Source organism: Abrus precatorius, unplaced genomic scaffold (assembly GCF_003935025.1).
Source record: "Abrus precatorius isolate BTA unplaced genomic scaffold, Abrus_2018 Scaffold10, whole genome shotgun sequence".
Lineage (NCBI taxonomy): Eukaryota > Viridiplantae > Streptophyta > Magnoliopsida > Fabales > Fabaceae > Abrus > Abrus precatorius.
Genome location: NW_020874292.1, coordinates 3154778 through 3176928, shown reverse-complemented (window position 1 = coordinate 3176928; position 22151 = coordinate 3154778). Strand labels below are relative to the sequence as shown.

The window sequence follows — 22151 nt, the reverse complement described above, 5'->3', positions numbered from 1 at the left end:
GTAATTAAAGATTTTATTTGGTCTTATAATAATTCAGACTGCGATATTCATCTCATTGGTTGGAACAAAATTACATCTTTTAAGAAATAAGGTGACTTGCGTGTTTGTGATATGTGAATGGTTAATAAAATCTCTTACATTTTGGTTCTTGAGTATGATACTCTAATTGGACTAGACTTAGCTCAATTGCTAACTTTATTGATTTTATTCATATCTTATATACAAACCTCTAAGTTAGTGAGTTGTTTATTCATGACCCTTAGAAATTGAAAGGACTTACCATTTATATTCTGCAACACACCAAAGACCATATACACCAGCTTCCTAGGCCAACAAACATAAAAATTGAAGACCAATAGTATTGGAGAGGTACAAAAGAAACTTATTTTGCAAAGACAACTTATGCTTTACTCAGTAATTTAAGATCCAACCTTTTACCAATTTCATATCTTAATTTGGTCTGAAAGTTGGCAGTAATGAAGAAAGTTAAATTTGTCATCTGACTTATTGATCATTGATCTTTGCTACTAATGTTTTGCGTCATTACCGTGAGTTTACTTCTTCAAGCTTTTGTCGTAAGTGTTCTCATGAGCTTGAAGACATTAATCATTGTCTCAGAGATTGTCCTTGTTTTAAAGTTCGATTTCACATAGGGTGTCTTTTACCCATTGTAATTCCCATGACCTTATTACTATGTGAATTACTACCTTAACTCAGTATAAGGACTGACATTGGAAGAATAATATGTTATTTGATTAGAAGAAATAGAGTATCTATCGTATTTTTTATTTTGTTAGCAAGTTTGAGAAGGATTATTCTCTACTAATTTCAAACAAGTTAGCTCTCAAACTCACCACTTTTCGGGATATGTCATGAGATCCACATTCTTTTGAGTACTATAAAATTAATGTGAACAGTAGTTGTAAGATAGACTATATGAATGTGGTGGTGTTATACAAGACTTCAGTAATAGATAACTAACGTAATTTACTTCTTTTGTTGATAATGAGTATGTCCTCTCTACTAATTTGAAAGCATTCTTTTGGAGTCTTTACTTAGTCATATAAAAAAGTTATCATAAGGTGATTTTATTATCTGATTGTATAAAAGTGATGAACTTTATTATGAAAAAATAAAAATTGATCGATCTTGAAATGTGTTATATTCTATAGAATATTCATCATCTAATACAAAACTTCTCTCATGTATGTCAAGTTATTCGTGAAGTTAATTTATTAATTAATAAAGTAGCTCGTTTGATAAGTTTTTGTGATGATCTTATTCATTCTATAAATTTTCTATATGCGATTTCTAAACTTTTAATTTGAGATATTTTACATACTTTATAGTTTATCTATTTTTATTTTCTTTCACAAAAAAATTATAGTAATTAGTTTTATCATATATATATATAATAAAAATTTTAAAATAAAATAGTAATTAATAAAGTTAAATACAATTAATAAAATGTATTTATTTGATTGCATTTAAAAGTTAAATAAAATAAAATAAAAATTTGAATAAAAACAAATAAATAAAAATAGAATACTAAAATAAGACTTAAAAAAAGTTGTGGAATTAAACTAAGATAAAATTTGAAAAAAAAGTACTAACTTGTCTATTTTTTATTTTAAAATGTGTAAAATTTTGGTTTATTAAATATTTAAAAACTAATTAAATCTCTCTAGAGTTGTTTTTTCATAAGGTAGTGTGGCGTTTGTTTTAAATGTAGGCTTAAATTTAAAATTGATATCTATGTTTGAAAATTTTTAAAATTTTATTTATTTATTTTAATCTTTATATTTTTAGTTATTATTATTAATTTGGTCTTAATAAAAAAATTAACATGTAACATCCTTTTAATAAATCACATTAGCTAGAGAAATTAAAATAAAAAATTACAAAAAAGTAAGATATAATTAAAATAAGAAAATTAAAAAAATATAAAAAATAATAATTTGATATGTAAATCTTAAAAGTAAAAGAAAAAGTGTGAAGTTCTATTTTTGTCCTAAAAGTTTAATAATGTCTCAATTTTATTTCATGGACCACCCAACCACTTCTAATGATCGGGTAAGTAACTAAACAAAATTAAGAATAGTCCTATGCCCATGTCCCTCTGCATTCAATTCATAACCTATTGTCCTACCTGTCACTAGGTATCGTATTACCATCCTATTTTTGTCAACCATAACCATATAACATAAATGCCTAACGGTCTAAAATGCAACGATCTTAAATGCATAATGACTGTAACAAAAGATTTCTTCAAGAGGTATGATAGGACTATTTAACAATTTTTTAATATATTATTCATTATTAAAAACAAAATAAAAAATTATTAAATTAGTAATAAAAATTTAAAATTTATAAAATTTTATAATTTTTAATAATAATTAATAATATATTAAAAATTTATGCAACGATCTTATGTCAATTGTTGGGTTAAAAAAATCATGGTTAGTAAAATCAATTATAAGTTGTAAAATTGATGTTTAACTTAGGTGAAATATTTTTTTTTTATTAAAAGGAAACTAGTTTTAAGAATAAAACCCACTCAAGTTTAAAAGTGTAGCAAATTACATCTTAAAAGTGATTCCATTTTCCTATTCAAACAATATTAACTTTTGAAATCTCATCCCCTAGCACATCAATTTTAAAAATCAGTTGTTTTAACATTAATTCATTTCAATTTAATTCTACTAAAATATAAATAATTTTTTGAATTTGTAATATTAATAAATAATAGAATAAATAGTTTTTTTTACTATTTATTTGATTTTAAAAAATTCTTGTATAATTATCCTAATTGATGAACAAAGAAATCCAAAGATAATTACAATGATAAATGAATTTCTTAAACTTTAACATGTGATAATATATGCAAATTAAAATACTTTTTAATATTAGTATTTCTGTTTTATTTTTGTTCCAAGCAAAATATTATCAACAAACATATGTTTTTTCTTTTTCAATTATAGCATGAGGCGGACACTACCTTTCAAGCAAGGAAAAATAAAAATTATAGTGAGCTAGACATATAAAGGGTAGAAACTTGTGTATAATACAAAAATTAATTATCTTGAACCTAATTAGAATTCATAAAATAGGCTTGTTTAATTAATTCAAATTGATTTTTCTTGATAAAATGTAAAGATTGAGATTTAAAAATTAAACTTTAATTAAATTTCAGTGTCTTGGGGTTTAATTTAGTTAATTCAATATATAATAAATTTTCAAAAAATCTAAGAATTGTTTTTTATTAAATTTAAAGATTATATTTATGAATTCAAATTGAATTTGTTTTTTCTTTATCTAATCCGCTAGAATATATCACTACCATAAGATAATCTAAATGAGTTGAGTAATGTATTTTTTAACAACTAAATTTTTAAATTAGTCTCTCTAATAATAAAAGTGATTCATATTATTTCTCTACTTATATATATTGTCTCATTAATTCTTCAAATATCAACTCGTCATGCAGCTAAGTACATGTCAATAATCAATGCTTGAAATTAAAAAAACATTAACTTTTTTTTTTATTAAGTGATATCTATATGTTAAAACAACGTCATTTGACACAATGTGGGGGACTAACTTCACCAATTTTGCATCATCATTATTGCTCCCATCTTTGACATTCCTTCTCCCAAACCATGACGTTCCTTGTTACTCTCACTACACATCATAAGAAATAATGGACCTTCAAATAGCAATCAAGAATGTCCTTAACATAGACACTCTAACAATAGTGTTGGCATTTTTGTAGATCCACAAAAAGGCAACTTTAAATATTTTGTTTAAAGATAGGCCCTTCCTTAAGAAATTAAACCCACTCTCATGAAGGCCAAGCTTAACTTTGGTCTCGCCATTGGTTAGGAATACATAATTTTTGAATTATTTTTTCAGCCTTCTTATCTTCTTAATTAGGTCTTGTACAACCAAAGAGAGAGAAGGACTACTACCTTGCTTTGATGTTTCAAGCATTCTTATATTAGGTGTGGAGGTATTAAAATTGATTGTTTATGAGGAATTGGTTATTGAGTTACACTGATGTGGTTCCAATAAGAGGGGAAGAGAAAGATTATAAAGGCTTTTGAGGCGCAAACTGTCTTGACTAGCATAGTTCCAAAAGGAGAGGTGAGGGGTTTTAGAGGGCATGAACCATTATGAACGATGTGACTTTAAAGAGAGGGAAAGAGAAAAAGGTGGTTGAAGCTTTGAAGGTGCAAACTTCGAGGAGAAGGGAAGAGAGAGAGGTGATTGTGACTTTGGGACTACAAACCATTGTAAATAGTGTGACTTCGAGAAAAGAGAAAGGGAGATGATTAGAGCTTTAGGACACGAACCACCGTAAATGGTGTAACTTTGAGGAGAAGTAGTAACAACAACTTTAGGGCATAGATCACCACAAACATTGTGACTATAAAGAGGAAGAGAAAGAGAAAGAGAGGGAGAAAGCAAAGAAGATATGAATGATGTCGTTTTGGTATCTATATTTTACTTAATGACAAGTTATTATTTTTTATACTTCTATTAATGGTAGAGACTTAACTACATTAGACTTATATGTGATAAGCTAACATGGTAATTTAAATAAGAGACTAATATACATAGTTGCTACTATCTAAGGGACTAATTTAAAACTTGTACTTTTTTTTTAATTTACAAGTATGGAGGACTCCTAAACTCTATTGCTAATATCACTTTTGATTAAAGGTTGCAAAGTTGACTAGCTTGATCTGGCTTGCATCCCAAAAGTTAAAAGAAAATGAATCATCTCATCCCACATCATTTTTAAAAGTGTGCTAGATTTTTTAATTGTCTTATTTAACCATGGGCTAATAGATTAGTAGTCAATCTATCAGATGTTAAAATTGTTAAAATAAAAAATAAAAAAGATTAGTAAGTCAATGAATTAATAAATAAGTCTATCTAAAATTGACATAAAAATTTTAAAAATTAATAATTTTTAAAAATATTTAGTAATAGTTTCATATTAATATAAATTAATATTTAATTAATAAATTATTTTATTTTATTTCTAAATTATAAAAATATGACTGATAGGCTAGCTCACTTTGACGTGTCATTGACCTTTTTTTTACAAGACAAAACATGGCAGGCTAAATGAGGTAAAGGATGCAAAACAAATTAGGCAGCCTAATATTTTTCAGGGACTAAACAAGTTAACTTGAAAGGACAAGTCCAAATTGATACATCTACTTTTAATGTATGAGATAATTTTACAAACAATAAATATAATTAGAATAAAATTAACTACTTACTCTTAATCGACAGAGTCTCAAAATATTACTTTTCAACTCATTTAATTATTTAATAAATCTAAAATATACAAAATAAATCAAACTATATTTAATTAAATGACATAAATATTCTTCACAGAAAAAATAAATATTTTAAATTTTCACAAGCATAACATTTAAATCTAATTTTTTTTTACAACTTAATAAAAGATATTGTTGTAAAAAATATACAATTATAATTTAATGTTTATGAAAAAAATTAACGGCGACAGTATTTTGACTGAAATATGCTAAACTATTTTTTATGATGTTTTGAATAATAGTTGGATTTTTTAATATTAATAATTTTAAATTTTTTCGTATTTATATTTTTCAAATCGAATGAGTAATTTATTAAATTAATTATAAAACATAATAGATAAATAGGAGAACAAAGGGAAGAAGCAATTTAACTTACAAACAATACTATTACTGATATTCTCCTATCAGGATCTATTTTATTTTGGTAACCCCTTATTGCTGAGATGACATGTCAATTTTGGTTAGAAAATTATATCCGTGTTATTGCTTACAGCGTAGAGCTAGAACTTCTTTTGGTCGGCTAAATATAAAAATTAATTTTTTTAAAAATATTAACAACATTTTAAAGGTACTAATTATAAAAAATAAAATAAAAATAAATAGTTAAAAATTATTTTGAACTTCATAAATAAGTACATTAATATCATTATTTAATTTTATTTTTATTTTTATTTTAAATTTATCAACCAGCTCTAATAACATTAATTAGCATTACCAAAATGTAATGAGCTAGCTAACTTGTTTCCTAAACAAATATTTCGTCTTTTTAACCAAAGTAAGAAATTAGAAAACCATTGCTTGAACTATTTAAATTGTTACTAATTTTAAACATTAAAAGAAGGCTCATTAATTTTTTTATTTTTCAAAATTCAAATATAAATCAAACTTAAATGTTTTTTTCAAGCAAAACTGAACAGAATTTTTTATCAACGACTTGAATTTAACATGAAAGTGTTTTATCTGTATAGCTTAAAAGAATAGAAAATTAATGTAATTTTGATTAATTTGAATCCATTTTATACTTACGATTTATGATGTTTTTACCATGTCTAAATAAGAATAAATGTGAGTCAAAGTAAAAACAAGCCTAATGAACTGAACTTTTAAGCTTGCTAATTTGATTATTAAAGAGTTAAGTCCAAACATCATAACCTATATATTCATATGATTTTTTTTACTGGTAGCTATATTCATATTTATTTAAATAAGAGGGAAATCAAAATATTAAATGGTCACAATTTTTATTATATGTAAAATAAATAAATAAATAAAATCTTAAAGTTTTGAAGGAGGAGCGGGGACATTGGTCCCCCTTAATTAATCCAAGGTGGCTTTGCCTTTTTATTTATAATATGATATTTGTATCTAAGTTAAGAGTGGATTCTCTTATTTTTAAATTTCATGTGACAAAATATTTCTCTTATAAATATTTAATAAAGTCTCTTTATAATAAAAAAAATAATTATAAATTTATAAATAAATACTTGTATTTCACATGACTTAAGTTTTTTTCATGATCATACTCAAAAAAAAAATATTATCAAGATAGCAAAATATTATGAGAAAAAAATTAGTATTATAAGGAATATTTAGATGAAGGCTACCCTGACTTAGTAAAGTAAGTGACTCATAAATAATTAGCAAAATAACTTGCTATAACAAATTTTAAAAATTCAAATTTTATTTTATTAAATTTTGCAGATAAATAATCTCAATTTCTTAAATATTTAAAATAGGTTATTTTTTAACATAATTCTTTTTAAGATTAAGAAAGAACACAATTATTTATTTAAGTGAAATAATATTATATTCTCTCAAATTCACTCTCATCTTTGTTTTTAAAGACGTTTACGATTTTGATTTATGTCTCTAATGTAAAGTTTAACAATAAATTGAGTGACTGCGGTTAAAATTTACTTGATAAAAGTTTGAAAAGAAAAATTCAAGACAAAAGATCTAATAAAGTCATGTAATCCTCTTTTAGAATATTCTGATTGAAACTTTGTTTAATTTCTATTTTTCTATTTCAACTCCTTCTTTTTTCCCTTCCTTAATAGTATGCAAACTCGTTTCTCACATCTATCCTAAACCTTAAACCTACATACCCATTTTTTCTTTGGATTGTTATACTTTCAAATGTAAGAGTTTCCTATTTGAAAACATCATATACTCATTCCAATTATCTTAAAAATTATCATTTTGGTTTAATCAAAATATGGGTAATGACTAAAGATATTTTGTTGAAAAAAAAAAACACAAAGAATTCACTCTACTATAATTTTTGCTTAAGGCAAGGTTATTTGCTTAAGCTAAATTTAGATAGAGATGAATTTAAATTTTTCGTCAAATTTGCTTAAGCTAACACACATTCGCTTAAGCGAATCAAAGAAAAAGATGAATATAATATTTTTGTCAAAATTAGCTTAAGCTACAATTTATGCGATTAAACAAATCAAAGACATATATGAATCTAAAATACAATCGCTTAAGTTAATATTCATTGCTTAAGTCATTATTGTGATGTATTTCATGGCTTAAGCGGATTATGTTCTGCTTAAGCAAATTACTTCCAATGAATTTTTTTTTTTATAATTTTTGCTTAAGCAAAAAAAACTTAATTTATGTGAATGTTATAGAATTTGTACGATGCAAAAATGACCATTATACAAGGGAAACATGCAAAAGATCTAAAAGAAAATTAAATAATGTATCAATACAAAACATCATTTTCATGATAAATTAAGACGGTAAGAGTAGATGTAAAAGTTTTAATTCTAAAAATCATTAACTTCAAAAATAGGGTTTATGAGAAACTTTAAAGATCTAACATAATATTCAATATTCTATTGATTCAAAAGTTATTTTTTATTATGTATTCAAATTGCATTTGAATGCGCATCCGAATGCATATTTTTTTAAAATAGGGTTAAAAAATTTAGGATACACAAAGGTAAAGAGAGAAAAACATAACATACAAAGTTTTGAAGACAAAAGACAGTGATAGATTTTGAAGTTATAAAATAAAAGGTTTTGAATATTCAAAGAAAAATTTTAAATTTTTTTATAAAAGATTAAATAATAAATATATATAAACTTATATTATGAAGTTATAGGTAAAAGATCTAAATCGTTTATCAATTTTAAATTACATCTAATAGTTTAAAAATATTACTCACTTATAAGTTACTTATTTTACTAATTTATGCTAGCCTCAACTTAATATTTATCTTTTATATTAATCTAGTTATCATACAATTGTAATTTATGATAGAAATTATGATATAAATTATTACTATAAATGTCATTTAAATTACTTGTAATGATATGAAAAAAAGAAAAATCAACATTAAACATAATAACCATAAGTCATAGATAATATAAAAAAATAATTCTTGCATTTTTCAATAGAAAATATATATTTTACTAAAATTATATCATTCAAATTTATTTATATACATAAGACATAAGTCAATTATATTTAACTCCTCAAAATTACATTTATTAGAATTAATTTATTCAATTTAAGAGTATACAAGCATATGAAATAATAAAACATGCTTCAAACTACAAACGCCAATTAATCAACGTTCATGTTCTACAAAAATTGTGAAACCAAATCATTTAATTCCAGCAACTATCATATTAATGATTTTATTAATTTTAATTTATTTAATAATATAATATTTATTATATTTTTATATAATATTTTTAATAAAATTTTATCACCGTCAAATTACTTGCAGAACAGAATAAAATTTTCTCCATATTAATATAGCGACATTCATCCAAAAGCAATCCAGTAAAATGTGAACATGAAAAATGTTAGTTAGTGTGGTGATATCTACTGTGACGTCACCAAAATTGAAAGGAAGAAGAGTATGGTAATCAAGTCGTCCACTTGGCGCGCATCTGATGATTCTAATAATGGAAACTGGGAAAGCCCTTTTCCCCGCCTCACTTCAAATTCCTATTGGCACACGTGGTCCATGCACCCCACTCCGTCACCCAACACATTACATTACTTACTGCTACGTGCCTCAAGCCACGTCTCCACCCCCTCGCACGTGTATCCCCTCCGCACGTGTCTCTCCCACAGTTCCTATAAACTCAACCTCCATCTTCTCTTGCCCCTCCACTCTGTGCCTTTGCTTCTTTCTGCAACCACTTACTCTCACTTTCTAAACCCATCCAAATGGAAGCTAAAGGAGGGTGTTGTATAACAAGGTGTGCAAATCCAGCTGCTGCATACGACATGTCCAAGGTTGACACGATAATGTTAAGGTTTCGCCCCATCGCCCCCAAACCCCTTCCAGCCGGCGCTTTTTCCGATGCGTCCTCGTCCGAGAGCGGCGACGCGTTCTCCAGATCCGGTGGAGCCAAAAGAAAACACGTGAAAGATAACGGCACCGGCAAACGGTGCAGTCGAGGGATCCGGCGGAGAAGAACAGCGCCTCCGCCGGTGGTAACTCTCCCGCTGCTGCCGGAGACTCCGGATCCGAAGGCTCCCGCCGAAGAAAGGAGCAAGAACGTGCCGGTGTGGCTGAGCTTCGAGAACCACGCCGATGATCCTTCGGAGGTGGATCGACGGTGGTGCCTGCCGGCGGTGGCATCAGGAGGGTCGGTGGTGATGGTGGAGTCCGTGACGGAAACGTGGCAGGAGGAGGGGGAGGGGTTGGGGAATAGAGACGAGGAGAGGAAGGTGAGGCTGGGAGAGGACACGTGCCCCTCGTTCATATCAGACGGGTACGGGAGGGTGACGTGGACGAATGGGGCGTACAAGGAATCGGTGGGTGAGGGAGGAGTATGGTTGACAATGAAGGTGAGCGTACCGTATCAGTTCCGCGGGTTCACGTGCAGGGTAAGGGTGCAGTACGCGTGTGTGAAAGAGAGAACAGTGCCATGTGATGTGTGGAGAATGGACAATGGTGGGTTTGCATGGAGATTAGACGTTAAGGCTGCTCTTAGCTTGAGCTTAGCCTTAGCTTTGTAACCGCCTGTCAAAACGATGCCGTTTCTTTCCGTCCTAGTTACACCTAATTTAGACTATGGAGAAGTGTGAATATATCTATATATCCGAGGGCTAGCTAGCTTTATCTGTAAAGTGTAAATTAATGCATGTCTTTTGGTGAGATCGGAACGTTACGGCTTTTGGATCTTAATTTGAACATGGAAAGGTGAGTTACTCTGCGTGAATATGTAAATGAAATTATGAATATTACTCTACGACTACGAGTCTTTGGCCATTATCGTGTGATGTAATTCCCTAAATTCCACTACTAAGCCTTTTATGTTATTCTGTAGCTTATTATATTTATGTGTGTATCAGATCTTATATCTTTCTCGGCTCCTTAATTATGCTTGTTTATAAAATTGGAAAGGGTTAAGTAACGGATCGTCCCTAGTCTTGAAGATGGGGGTGGGAGATAAAGTAAATAATTAAGTTATTTTGGAGTTGAAGATGATCGTGGAAGTATTAATAGAGTTTTTTATGTTTTTTAAAATAATGATTGTCTTCTCTTTGTATTTTAATTTAATTAATTTGATCATGATCTGTTTGAACTATAGCGTAAATAAGATAGGATGTGATGGGTGGGGACAGATGGCTGAAACAGAGTGTGTGTGTGTTTGGTTGGACGGGGTCACGGTCATGGGTGGTCGAAAGAAAGATATGGCTTTATTTACTTGACATTCCAATATGCCATGAAGTTGCTGATTGCACCACGTCGCTGCATCTGAGCACAGCATGCATACTTTTTATGCTTTTTTCTTTTATCAGAATCGCACGGCTTTTTCTGTCATGTTTCTCCTCTTAAGCCAAACACTACACTTTTCAAAGTCCAATTGCACGAGAATAAGTTGTTATAACCGCTTCAGTACCGCATATTTCCTTTCGCTGTTAGGTCCACTCCTCATCTTCCAACTACACTACCCTTCACCCAGATAATGGAACCCTTGCTTGCTACTTGATAGTAGGAATATAGGGTTTTCCTGTGGCCTTTCTAGTTTTCTCCAAGAATAGGACTTCAAATTCTAAAAAAAGTAGATAAATTTTGACTTACATATAATTACATTAATAAATTGTATTTGTAACAAGTAAATATTAGCAACATATTTTTTTTTTAATTTTATTCTTTAACGCACTATTTAGGATCGATTTATTTTAAAATTTTTAAAATAAATTTTTAAAAGTAATACTACTTTGACGTATTTTAAAATAACTCAAAAGAGTGTTCTTAGCACGTAATTGAGGGTAGGAGAAAATTCGCATAAAAGTGAATTGGTTAGTCTAACCTGAGTGGATTGACTGACAAGTTAGCGAATTAGCCTACCAAATTAATAATAAAAAATAAATAAAAAGTAAGTTGAAAAGCCAATATGCTTAAATTTAATATAAAATAGGCAAAAATTTATAATAATTATTAGAATAATATTTTTATTAATAATTGTATAAAATTTATTAATAGTTATATTTAAATTTATTTTTAAAATATATATATATATATATATATATATATATATATAAATTTGAGGAGTAGTAATTAAGACGTCAATATACATAAAATTCTAAGTCAATCTTGTTATTTTAAGTGAGTTAAACAAGATAACTCATCTAATTAGACCTATTTTTATACTTAGCAGCGAATCAATATCATCATCATATAAAAATAATTGTATCAATATTAAAATTCTAATATTGATAATAGATAGAAAAAGAAAAATTGCATATTGTACAATTACTCTGGGTGATTTCATGTTTTAGAATTGTTGAATGATTAGATCATTATCAATGCTATTGAATATATCTTTCTCAATATAAGTTATTAGACAATAATTCATCTAAGCTTCTTTCATTCGATTGCGCAATCATAATTTTCATAGCAGAAAAGACCCTTTCTACAACTGTTGTGGCTATCGATAAAATTATTGCTAACTTTAAAAGAAAATAAATAAGTAAATAAACAATATGTTTTCTAGTTTCAAAATTATTGCTAACTTTAAAAGAAGATAAATAAGTAAATGAATAATATGTTTTCTGGTTTCAATCAACTTCTCTGAAAAACTGGTGATTCCTTTCAAGGATGCAAAATTGACCCTATTACGCATATCAATAATGAAAGTCTCAAGTTGATTATCAAGCATCACTAAATCAATTGAAGAAAACTTACTTGGATAAAACTTGGCAAAGTTAATTAGTCTTCTTTTATCAAAAGCAGAGAAGTCATTAGCTAGATTTAAACACGCCATACAAAGGAGCAACTGAGTATTTACCTCTGTGAAACGATCATTAAATTCTTGAAGTTGCATGTTTACAACAGTATAGAATAATTCATCTCGATAGTGATGCTTTATTAGGACAACTTGAGCTTTGCGTCATGGAAAAAAAAGGTATCTTCCATATTAAGAATATGAATAGTATGCATATTACAAAATGAGATTACTTCCTTCAATAAAGAATCAAATTCACTATCCCTCATAATCTATAATTGTTCCTTTGTGATGTTAATCAAATTCATAGCATTGATTATGTCTTGATATTTTCTTTGTAATGCTTGTGATAGTGCACTTGAAATACCGAAGTTTTTTTTTATCAAATGTAACGTGAATGAAAAATCAAAATCTTCTGTCAAATATGAAAGACCATTGGCTTTGGCTCTTTGATATGCATTTGATCCATCTTCTTTTATAATTTCAAGAACATCAATGATTGAAAAATACATCAAAATCAAATTTATCAAAGTTCCATAATTTGAACCCTATCGAGTTTGACACTAGTTTCTTGATTCAAATCTTGTCCAATAGAAAATTCTCCTTTTCCCAATGCCTTTCTTACGTTGGCTATTTGTTTGTCACGAAGCATGTCATGTCCTTTGCAAGATCCTCCAACAATATTTATAAATTAGACACTAAATTAAAAAAAGAGGCAACTTGAATGTGATTTTTTGCGATGACAACTAGTGTAAGTTGTAATTAATGAGCAAAATAATATACATAAAATGCAGATGAATTCTCCTTTAAGACTAAACTATTAAGATCATACCCTTGTGCACGAATTCTTAACACACTAAGCCCATATTTGCAAAACAATTCATTAATTGCCATTTTTCAGTGATAAGACAATAGTATCCTTAACATGTACCATGCCAACAAAGCGCATAACAATACTTCCACTTTTATTAACATATTGCAAAGCAACAACCATTTGTTCTTTATTTGATATATCACGAGCTTCATCAACAATAATAACAAATAGTTCTTCTCCAAGATCATTAATACTAACATTAGTGGTTTCCAATGCAGCAACATTAACTATATCCTTTTGGATTAGTGGAGTAATTAATTGATGATTTTCAAGTGCATTTTTCAAGACAACATGATTTATTGATTTGTTGTGATCTGCAAGAAACTTGAGAAGTTCAAGGAAATTACCTTGGTTAACAAAATTTATTGACTTATCATGGCCACAAAATGCTAATCCTTACTTGAATAGAAATCGAATGCAGTCAATTGCAGTCAAACGCCTTCGGTATAAGTCACAAACTTGTTCAAATTACTTAGAAATTTAAACTTCAATATATTGATTTTGATTCATCAAATCTTGACACTTCTTCCAAGCAATATTATGAGCACTATTAGGACCTCCAACATGAGATGAGAGCACTTTTTCCTTATTCCAACTTGTAAACCCCCTTGTGACAAATGTGTCCCCACCAGATTGCTTTCCAAAATCAGGCCTGAAAAAATAACCAACATAAACAAAATAATGCATCTTTTTCAATATTGTACTCTAGCCAGTTATCAAATTCATTAAACCAAGATGGAGAAAATCTTCTTAAAGAACTCCCAAATTTTCTTCGAAGAAATTATGTTAAGTAGGTTGGCAAGGTCCTCTTTGCAAATATGCTCTTCGTATCTTATCATGATCATTAGGATGATAGGTCGAAATTTTTATGTGCTTTCCTGGATCCGATGGCAAGTCTTCTAAATTGAGCTCAATTTGTTGTGGTTGAGAACTTGATTCTTTAGGGTTTGATGAAGATTGTTGCTCATTTGAAGGTAATTTTCTCTTAAAATAATTTTCATGACCTATTTGAAATAATGAAGAAACAAACTAATCTAAATTCAACAATAGTATAAAAATAAATAAATTTAATGTGATTCTTAAAATGTATAAACAATGCCCTAAATAAAATATTGTAAAAAATAATACAACTACAAGTATAAAATAAATTACTTTTAAGGATGATAATTGTGTCTAATTTAAAAATAAAATGGATATGATCAATCACAATATTCAAATGCATTTTTGTCAATTTTCAACCATCCAAAATTAGGAAAGAAAGAAAAACTAAAAGTGAGGTAATGCTGAAAATTGGTCATATAGTCACACTAAGGATTAACATAATAATTAACTATATTTTAAGACTTCAATTGTTATTTTTTTAATATGAAATTAACAGTTTAAATTAAATGATTCTGTTAAGCAAACATTTAAAAAAAAAATCATAGAAGCAAATTGTTATTGAATAGTGGCAGAGGAGCAATCCAACTTACCTTGGCTTGACTTTAATTTGAAGTAAAAATATGAAGAGCTATAGTATGCAACCTCTATTTTAGATGTTCAAAGTAAAAGAAAATGATTCAATGAATAGAAGAAATGGGAAGCCTTGACACTGTCTATATAGAACTTTACCATAGGCTAGGCTAATAAGGATTTAGGGGAAGTTTACAAACGTGTTGAAGAAGGAAGGCAAAAAGGTAAGAATAAAGAATTATTATTTTTAATAAATCTCAACTTTTAGCATACTTCATCTAAAAGAATTTTAAATTGGTTTAGGTTTGAGTTTGGGCTTGAGCTTAGTGGTTTGGTAAAGTTAAAATTATAAAAGTAAAAGAAAAAATATTAAAAAATCAACGAGTACAAAAACATAAAATTAGGGGGTGTAAAATACAAAAAAATCATATTATTAGTAGTAATTTATCAAAGTTGAAGGGGTGCATTTACCCACTCCAACTCTATGTACATATGCCACTATTGACACTGCTAGAGATAAATAGAGATGTCATTAACCTTTCTTAACTTGCATCATTAGCTCGCCTAAAACTAGGTCGAGTTAGGCAATCTTGTTTTCGAAAAGTGGGCTAAAAAATGAAGGACAAGATCTCTAATTATCATCATTCAAATGAAAAATTGAAAATACACATTGATACTTAAGAACATATAAAGACAACACTTTTGAATTATCTACACCATCAACTCGATCAATGCAATCCTTAAAGTTTCTCATTCTATTTTTGAACCTTTCACATATTTTATACTTTATGTAATCTTGTGTAAGGTATTACTAACAACTTTCAACCCTTCTTGAACAATTCAATTTAAAATGCGTGCAGAAGATCACATATAAAAAAATTCTCCATCACATAACAACCATTTTTGCAAGGTGAGTTAACTTTTCAAATGTTGTTGCATATCATTAGTAGGTGAATTATTCAAATTAAGACAAAATATTTTCTTTTCTATTCTCCGATCAATTAAAAATTCATGTATGATTTTAGACAATTCAAATCTTGTGTGAAGAGAAGGCATGTGACTAAAATTAAGAATTTTACTCTTTAATTTCCAATTTGAGTCAACAAATAATCTATCAAACATATGTAACCCTTGTTAGTACAACTTATCCATAAATTATAAGTTGAAGATTCTTGAAGGAATGATACACATCTTTTGTATAAGTTTCTCTTTCTATCTTATGCACACCTTCAATACATTAGATCTAATAGTATTTCAAAAAATAGAATTTAAATTAAGATTTACATATTGCATCCAAGTCCCATGTTCAACAATTGCAGCTACCAACATATCATGCAATATCATTTTATCTACCTTACGAGAATTTAGTTTTCCATACACATCTAGTATTATTTGACCAACATCTTGAAATTTAATCTCCTTACATTTATAATCATTTTCACGACTATTACATTTTTCTATTTCAATTCTATCATCATATAGTCCTATCTTGGTGAAGATTTTCCAATGATTATATGTTGTTGAATTAACTATTTTCTTATCATTACGCAATTCATTCATTTATAATTTTGAAAATTTCTACCATTTGAATATTTTTTTTACTTTATATTTTAATATTTATGTTTATTCTTAATTATTTAGATAATAATTTGGCCTTACAAGAAAGTGAACTTTTTTAATAAGACTTAATCACATTTATACATATCAATTTTTTAAAACATTTTTTTTTCATATTTGAATTAAGTAAAGTCATAATATTTGAAAACCTTTTTTCACCTCTTTTTCAAATGCATATTGATTAAAAAAAAAAAAGAAGAGTGTAAAACATGTATTTTCTGAGTAAAAAGAAAACTAATTTATGTGTGTGTATTGTAATTTGATACATGTTATATGTATCAAAATCAATGAATGAAATTATCCTAATAAATTTTGGAAAATTCAGTAATTTAAATGTAATTAGTGATTTTATATTCTTTTAAATGGGCTAAAATTTGATGAATTTACAGTATAAATATTGTAAGTCATGATACAAAAATAACGGCATAAAAAAAAAGAAATAAAAATAGTCACAATCAATTTAAGAAAAGTTGATAATAGGAAATTGTCACCAAAGTTTATTAGAGAAAATATTTAAAAAAAATAATTTTTGAATCAAATTTGTATTTGATAGTTGTGTTTTACCCAAGACATATGTTAAATAAAATGATTACTTTGATTAGTCATGCAAATTATTTTAATTTTAAAAATATTTATTTTACTCTAAAAAAATAATTCATATTTTTGTATTTTAATTTTCATTATATTAATTTTATTTCTTATAAGAAATTTTAGTTTTTATATTTAAAAATAAATAAATGCAATTTTAGAAAGAAAACAACTTTTTATTTTTAGATTTGAATTGAAAGAGTAAATTATTTATAATTTTTTTTAAATTTTTTTATGAAAAGTTATCACTCCAAAGCCTTAATCCATAAATGTGCACGTTAACACTTTTTGTATAAATAGAGTAATGCATAAGAAGAAAAGTTAGAGTAGTAGTGGTAAATACCTAACTAAAACTCTGTTGTTGGAGTAGTAACTCAATATAAAACCCTAATCAACCGCAACATGTAAGCCATAGCAAATCAGGTGATCTATAACAGACTATGTGCGTGCATCACGATGTGAGTGAAATGTTGGTCTAGCCAATTCATTTTCAAGAAGCTCCCAATAAAAGCATTACAATTTAGTTGAATCTCTAGACTCTCATCAATCATATCAGCATAATTACCTTTAGTAGGTGCTATCACAAGTCTTTCATCAATTTAGAAATATTCTTAAACCTTGAAATTCATGTAGTTCATCATTTGAGCTAATTCATACATAATTTTCTAAATCATGTAGAAACCCTAATCTAATCATGAATAACTCATAATCTTTGCATATAAAAATGAAAGATGAACAATTAATCCAAGAAATTCAATATCAAAACATTAGAAATCCAATCTCAATACACCATTTTTAGACCTAATCCTTTCCCCTAACTATGGAGTTTAGCAACTCATTCTATGAAGAATAAAGAAGAAAAATGCAGAAAAATTCATAAAGAACCAAGAATTGGAAAGATAAATCTTCAGTCTCTCCTCTTCCTCTTGTTCCCAAGCTGTTCCTCTAGCTCCAAAGCTTCTTCCCACTGTTTTCTCTTGAATTCTCCCCTGCTTGAATGCCAAAAGTCGCTTTTTTTCTTCTATTTACATGAAAATTCACTTGACAGCACGCCATGAGCACATAGGCATTGCGAGTTGAGCGCGCTGCAAGTCACTTGAGAGCAAAATAAAATCAATAAACTCTACTTAGGCAATGGAATTTTAGCCCCTAAGCGCTCTTAATTCTAGCAAAATATTAAGAAAATGCAATAACATAAACAACTAATAAAAATAAAAAAAAAAACTTTTCAAAGAAAATTTTTAAAGGGTTTTGGATGTCTTTATACTCTTAAAATCTCAACAAATTTATGGAACATCAACATTCCCTTCCAATATTCATTCTCTTCACGTGCTCAACTTTATTGCAAGTTAAATTCATTAACTGGTTAAAGATTTTTATTACTATTTTGCAGTGTTCCTCCATGAATTTATAAACAGGAAGGAGATGAGATTTAATTAAAGAGTTGGAGAAAATTTTGTCTGCTGCTAATCAATGTTGTTTCCAATCAATATTTTTCATATCTTTATGTTGGTTTGGTACTTTGATTGATTTATTTTATTACATAGTTTAAAAAGAGGTGTCATGTAAACTTATTATTTTAGCTTGTATATTTGAGGACTAAATTTAGGACCCGATTAATATTTCTAATTTTTCCTTCCTAAAATGCATGTGAATGAGTAGATTTAGATTAGTTCTTTTATTTTATTTAAAATTTGTTGTGTAAGGCTAGATTTGGATTTATTATGATTTTAGTTTTATTTTTTTTAACTAAACCATGACTTGACTTTAATATAAAAATTTATTCTAATATATTATTTGTCATACATTATTTTTCCAAAAATTCTAATTCTGTACTGTACTTTATTAGGAAAAAAATATGCAAATAAAGAAAATATTCAAAATTGGGCTTAAAAAATGGACAATAAAATTTTTTATCATTTTTTGCGAAAAAACCATTTTGGGCTCAAATTGGCCCAACTCGATTCTTTGACATGTTCAACCTGAATTTTTAAGTGGACGTTTATGAGCTCAACAATGCAGAGGTCAGTTTGAGTTGTTCTTGGGTCAACCACACTCGAACCCGCCAACCCGACCCATTGAACAACCCGAATCTATGTCATGACACTATCTTATTAGCCCAGATGTCGCAAAAAAAAACATAAAATTTATTTTTTTAACTTATTATAGTAATTTATTTTTAAAATGTATTAAATAAATAAATAATTCATTTCTTGCATATAATTTTTTTAAACAAATAAGAAATGCGTTATAGGAAAAAAAATCTTGTATATCACTCATGTTAAAATATAAGCTAACATTATTATTAATTTCAATCATCATAAATTTGAATAATAGGCCAATTTTTAGTGTCAAATTTGAACATTTGGTTTTAAACTCGAGAATTTTTTAGATTCACTATTTTTTTAATGACTTATGTTACTTTTCATATCGAATATTTTATATTTTTATTTTCTTCAATAGTATTGTTTAAATCTAGTTATATGAAAATTAATTCTTGACATATTATATGAAATCAACAAACATAGAAATTATTATCTTCATTTAAAAATATTTTCATAATTTCATTTTCTAATTTTAAAATATTGTCTCTTTAATTTATTTTTATACAAAAACTAAGATCTTTATTATTGATAATGAAAAATAAAAAATGCAAATAAATTTGAGATAAATATTATAAAAGAAACAAAAGTGAGCAGCATATGCATTCTTTAAAAATGGAAGATGGTCATCCACTAAACAACCAGCACCATTCCAACTCCTGCTTTTGCGGCGTTGAGCAGAGATAGTGGCATGGGACTCGCAATTTCTCATTGCTGGAATGCCATTCGCCCACCACAACTCTATTATTCAGCGCTTTCCCTACGATAATACCACATGTTATCCCTTTTTTTCATGTAAATATTGATAATAACACGAGCTAGCCATTCATTTTTTTATTAATTTAACTAATTATTAGCTTATGTCATGGCTCAATAATTATATATCTTATAATTAAAAATACAATAATCTATAAATATTTTTTTGGCAGAACACAACATTAGAATTATTAATTTAACTAATTATCTTAACACAACAAGATGTTTTTACATTAGTGTAAGTCTAAAAATTCTTACATTTGATCTAAGTTTTTTATTTAACTTACATTTAATAGATTATAATTTATTACTTCGACAGTTAGATATAAGTAAAATGAAAAGTTCAGATCAAGTCTAAGAGTTTTTAAATTTACACAAATATAAAAATATCCTTCTCTCTCGCTATATATATATATATATATATATATATATATATATATATAGTTGGCCCGTAAAGCCAGCGACTAGAATATAGACAATGGTGTCTTCAGGCATATTTTGATTAGTAAAATATCCCATAGCAACAACCGACATATTTTGAAGTTTGGCAGTGATATTATATTCAGATAATCCATCGATATTCCAAATATAAATATCATTAGAATTAAAACTTTGAATAAAATCTTGTTTTTCTTCTAAAACAAGATCAGGAGCAGTAGCCCTATTATAATAAAGCTTGGAAGAATTTTTCCAATTATATCACAGCTGACAGGCCCTTCGGGTGAGATCAGTAATGATCGTCCCTGTCTGTAACAACGCCACGAACTAATGGTACTGAAATATTGCTTTTGTACAGTTCTGCATATCTGAAAATCCTTTACTGGAAGTACAGCAGTTCTTCGTTCTTTTGAATAGGGCTGTAGCAGTAAGTCCCGTATGGTTGAAAGGGCAGTAAGGCTAATTTGACGATGCTGTATTCAAAAGAAACAAAAAGAACATAAGAAGCTGGTGGCTATAGTAAAAGAATTTTCAGAATTTTGTAAACAAATCAAAAAAAAAAAAAAAAAAAAAAAAAAAAAAAAAGTCCAAAAATAACCAGATCCAGTTGAATAAGTTATAAATAATTAACAGATGTATTGTTACGGAACCAAATGAGGGTGATGAGCCAGATGTTTTTATATCATGTCTAGACTCTTACGCTCTTTCTCTCGTATTTCTTTTCGTTCTGGCTCCAGTTCCTCCTCCTCCTCTCCTACTAAAACCAATCTCTTTAATGACCAGGAGAATCATTCTCCTGAAATTACACCCAAACACAACCTCTTCGACGAAGAAGTTCGTTTTGAAGAGATCAATCAAAGTATGGATGACTGGACTATTCCAGTCATTCCTCAGGATACATTATATGTTCCTGAAGACCAACCCAAGAAAAACAGTTCTGATTATATTATCAAGACTGTTGAAAATAATATCCCTTTAGGGAAAGGCATAGGAGAAGAATTTCATCTCCTGTCCAAATCCTCCCTCAATGACCATAAAAGAAAGTACAAATACCTTCACATAGGATGTGTTCAGGTAGCAATTAAACCTTTGATAGACATAGGCATAGATGCTGCTGTCTTAATTTGTCTAAGAGATACTCGTCATAATAAATTTGATGATTCTCTCATAGGAACAGTTGAAACCAGTCTCGGTCAAGGACCGATTTATTTTAACTGTTTTCCCAACAAAACTGTGAGTCTTATGGATGAACACATCCTAGACTCCTTATTTCTTAATATTTGCTTTCATGGGTTAGACATGAAAGAGGGATCTATTCCCGCCGCATTAATCTATAGGATTCAGTATAAGGTCATGAATTCTTGTGCCTCTAGAGTCCTTCTCAAGCCTCAAAAGGGAGAAACTACTTTGTTTATCACTGATATGACAAAGGCTAATGTTTCTCTACCTAAAATTATTAAATGGGATGAGGTTACTCTCCCAGAAAAATGGGTGATGGATAAAGCCTCACCTAGTGTTCCTCGTCCTGCTCCTCAAATACAGGACATCTCACAGGACAATTCTGGAAAGGTTGAAATAACCTTTGATAGGAGAAACTCTTTCTCCTCTAGGATCGATGCTTATAGTAATCGATCTGATTTTGTCTCTGCTAGGAGATCTTTTTCTTCTAGATCTTATGTTAGACCTGATATTCCTAGGTCTGTTAATCATGACCCCTCTCTAAATCTTCAAGGTTTAGACACTTCTTCTAGGATTCCTAGAAATGTT

General features: G+C 28.2%; 1 protein-coding gene and 1 pseudogene across 1 annotated transcript; one reads left to right on the top strand and one right to left on the bottom strand.

Annotated features, from left to right (window-relative positions):
* Nucleotides 1-9603: 9603 nt before the first annotated feature.
* Nucleotides 9604-10341, top strand: LOC113867900. Its single transcript, XM_027503411.1, has one exon. It carries the CDS (start codon nucleotides 9604-9606, stop codon nucleotides 10339-10341), a length of 738 nt encoding a protein of 245 aa, XP_027359212.1.
* A 1766-nt stretch (nucleotides 10342-12107) lies between these two features.
* LOC113867866 lies at nucleotides 12108-19902 on the bottom strand (annotated as a pseudogene).
* Nucleotides 19903-22151: the final 2249 nt, after the last annotated feature.

What these genes read in the sequence shown, in the direction of transcription:
- LOC113867900 (XM_027503411.1), top strand. Translation starts at nt 9,604, where the DNA reads ATGTCCAAGGTTGACACGATAATGTTAAGGTTTCGCCCCATCGCCCCC.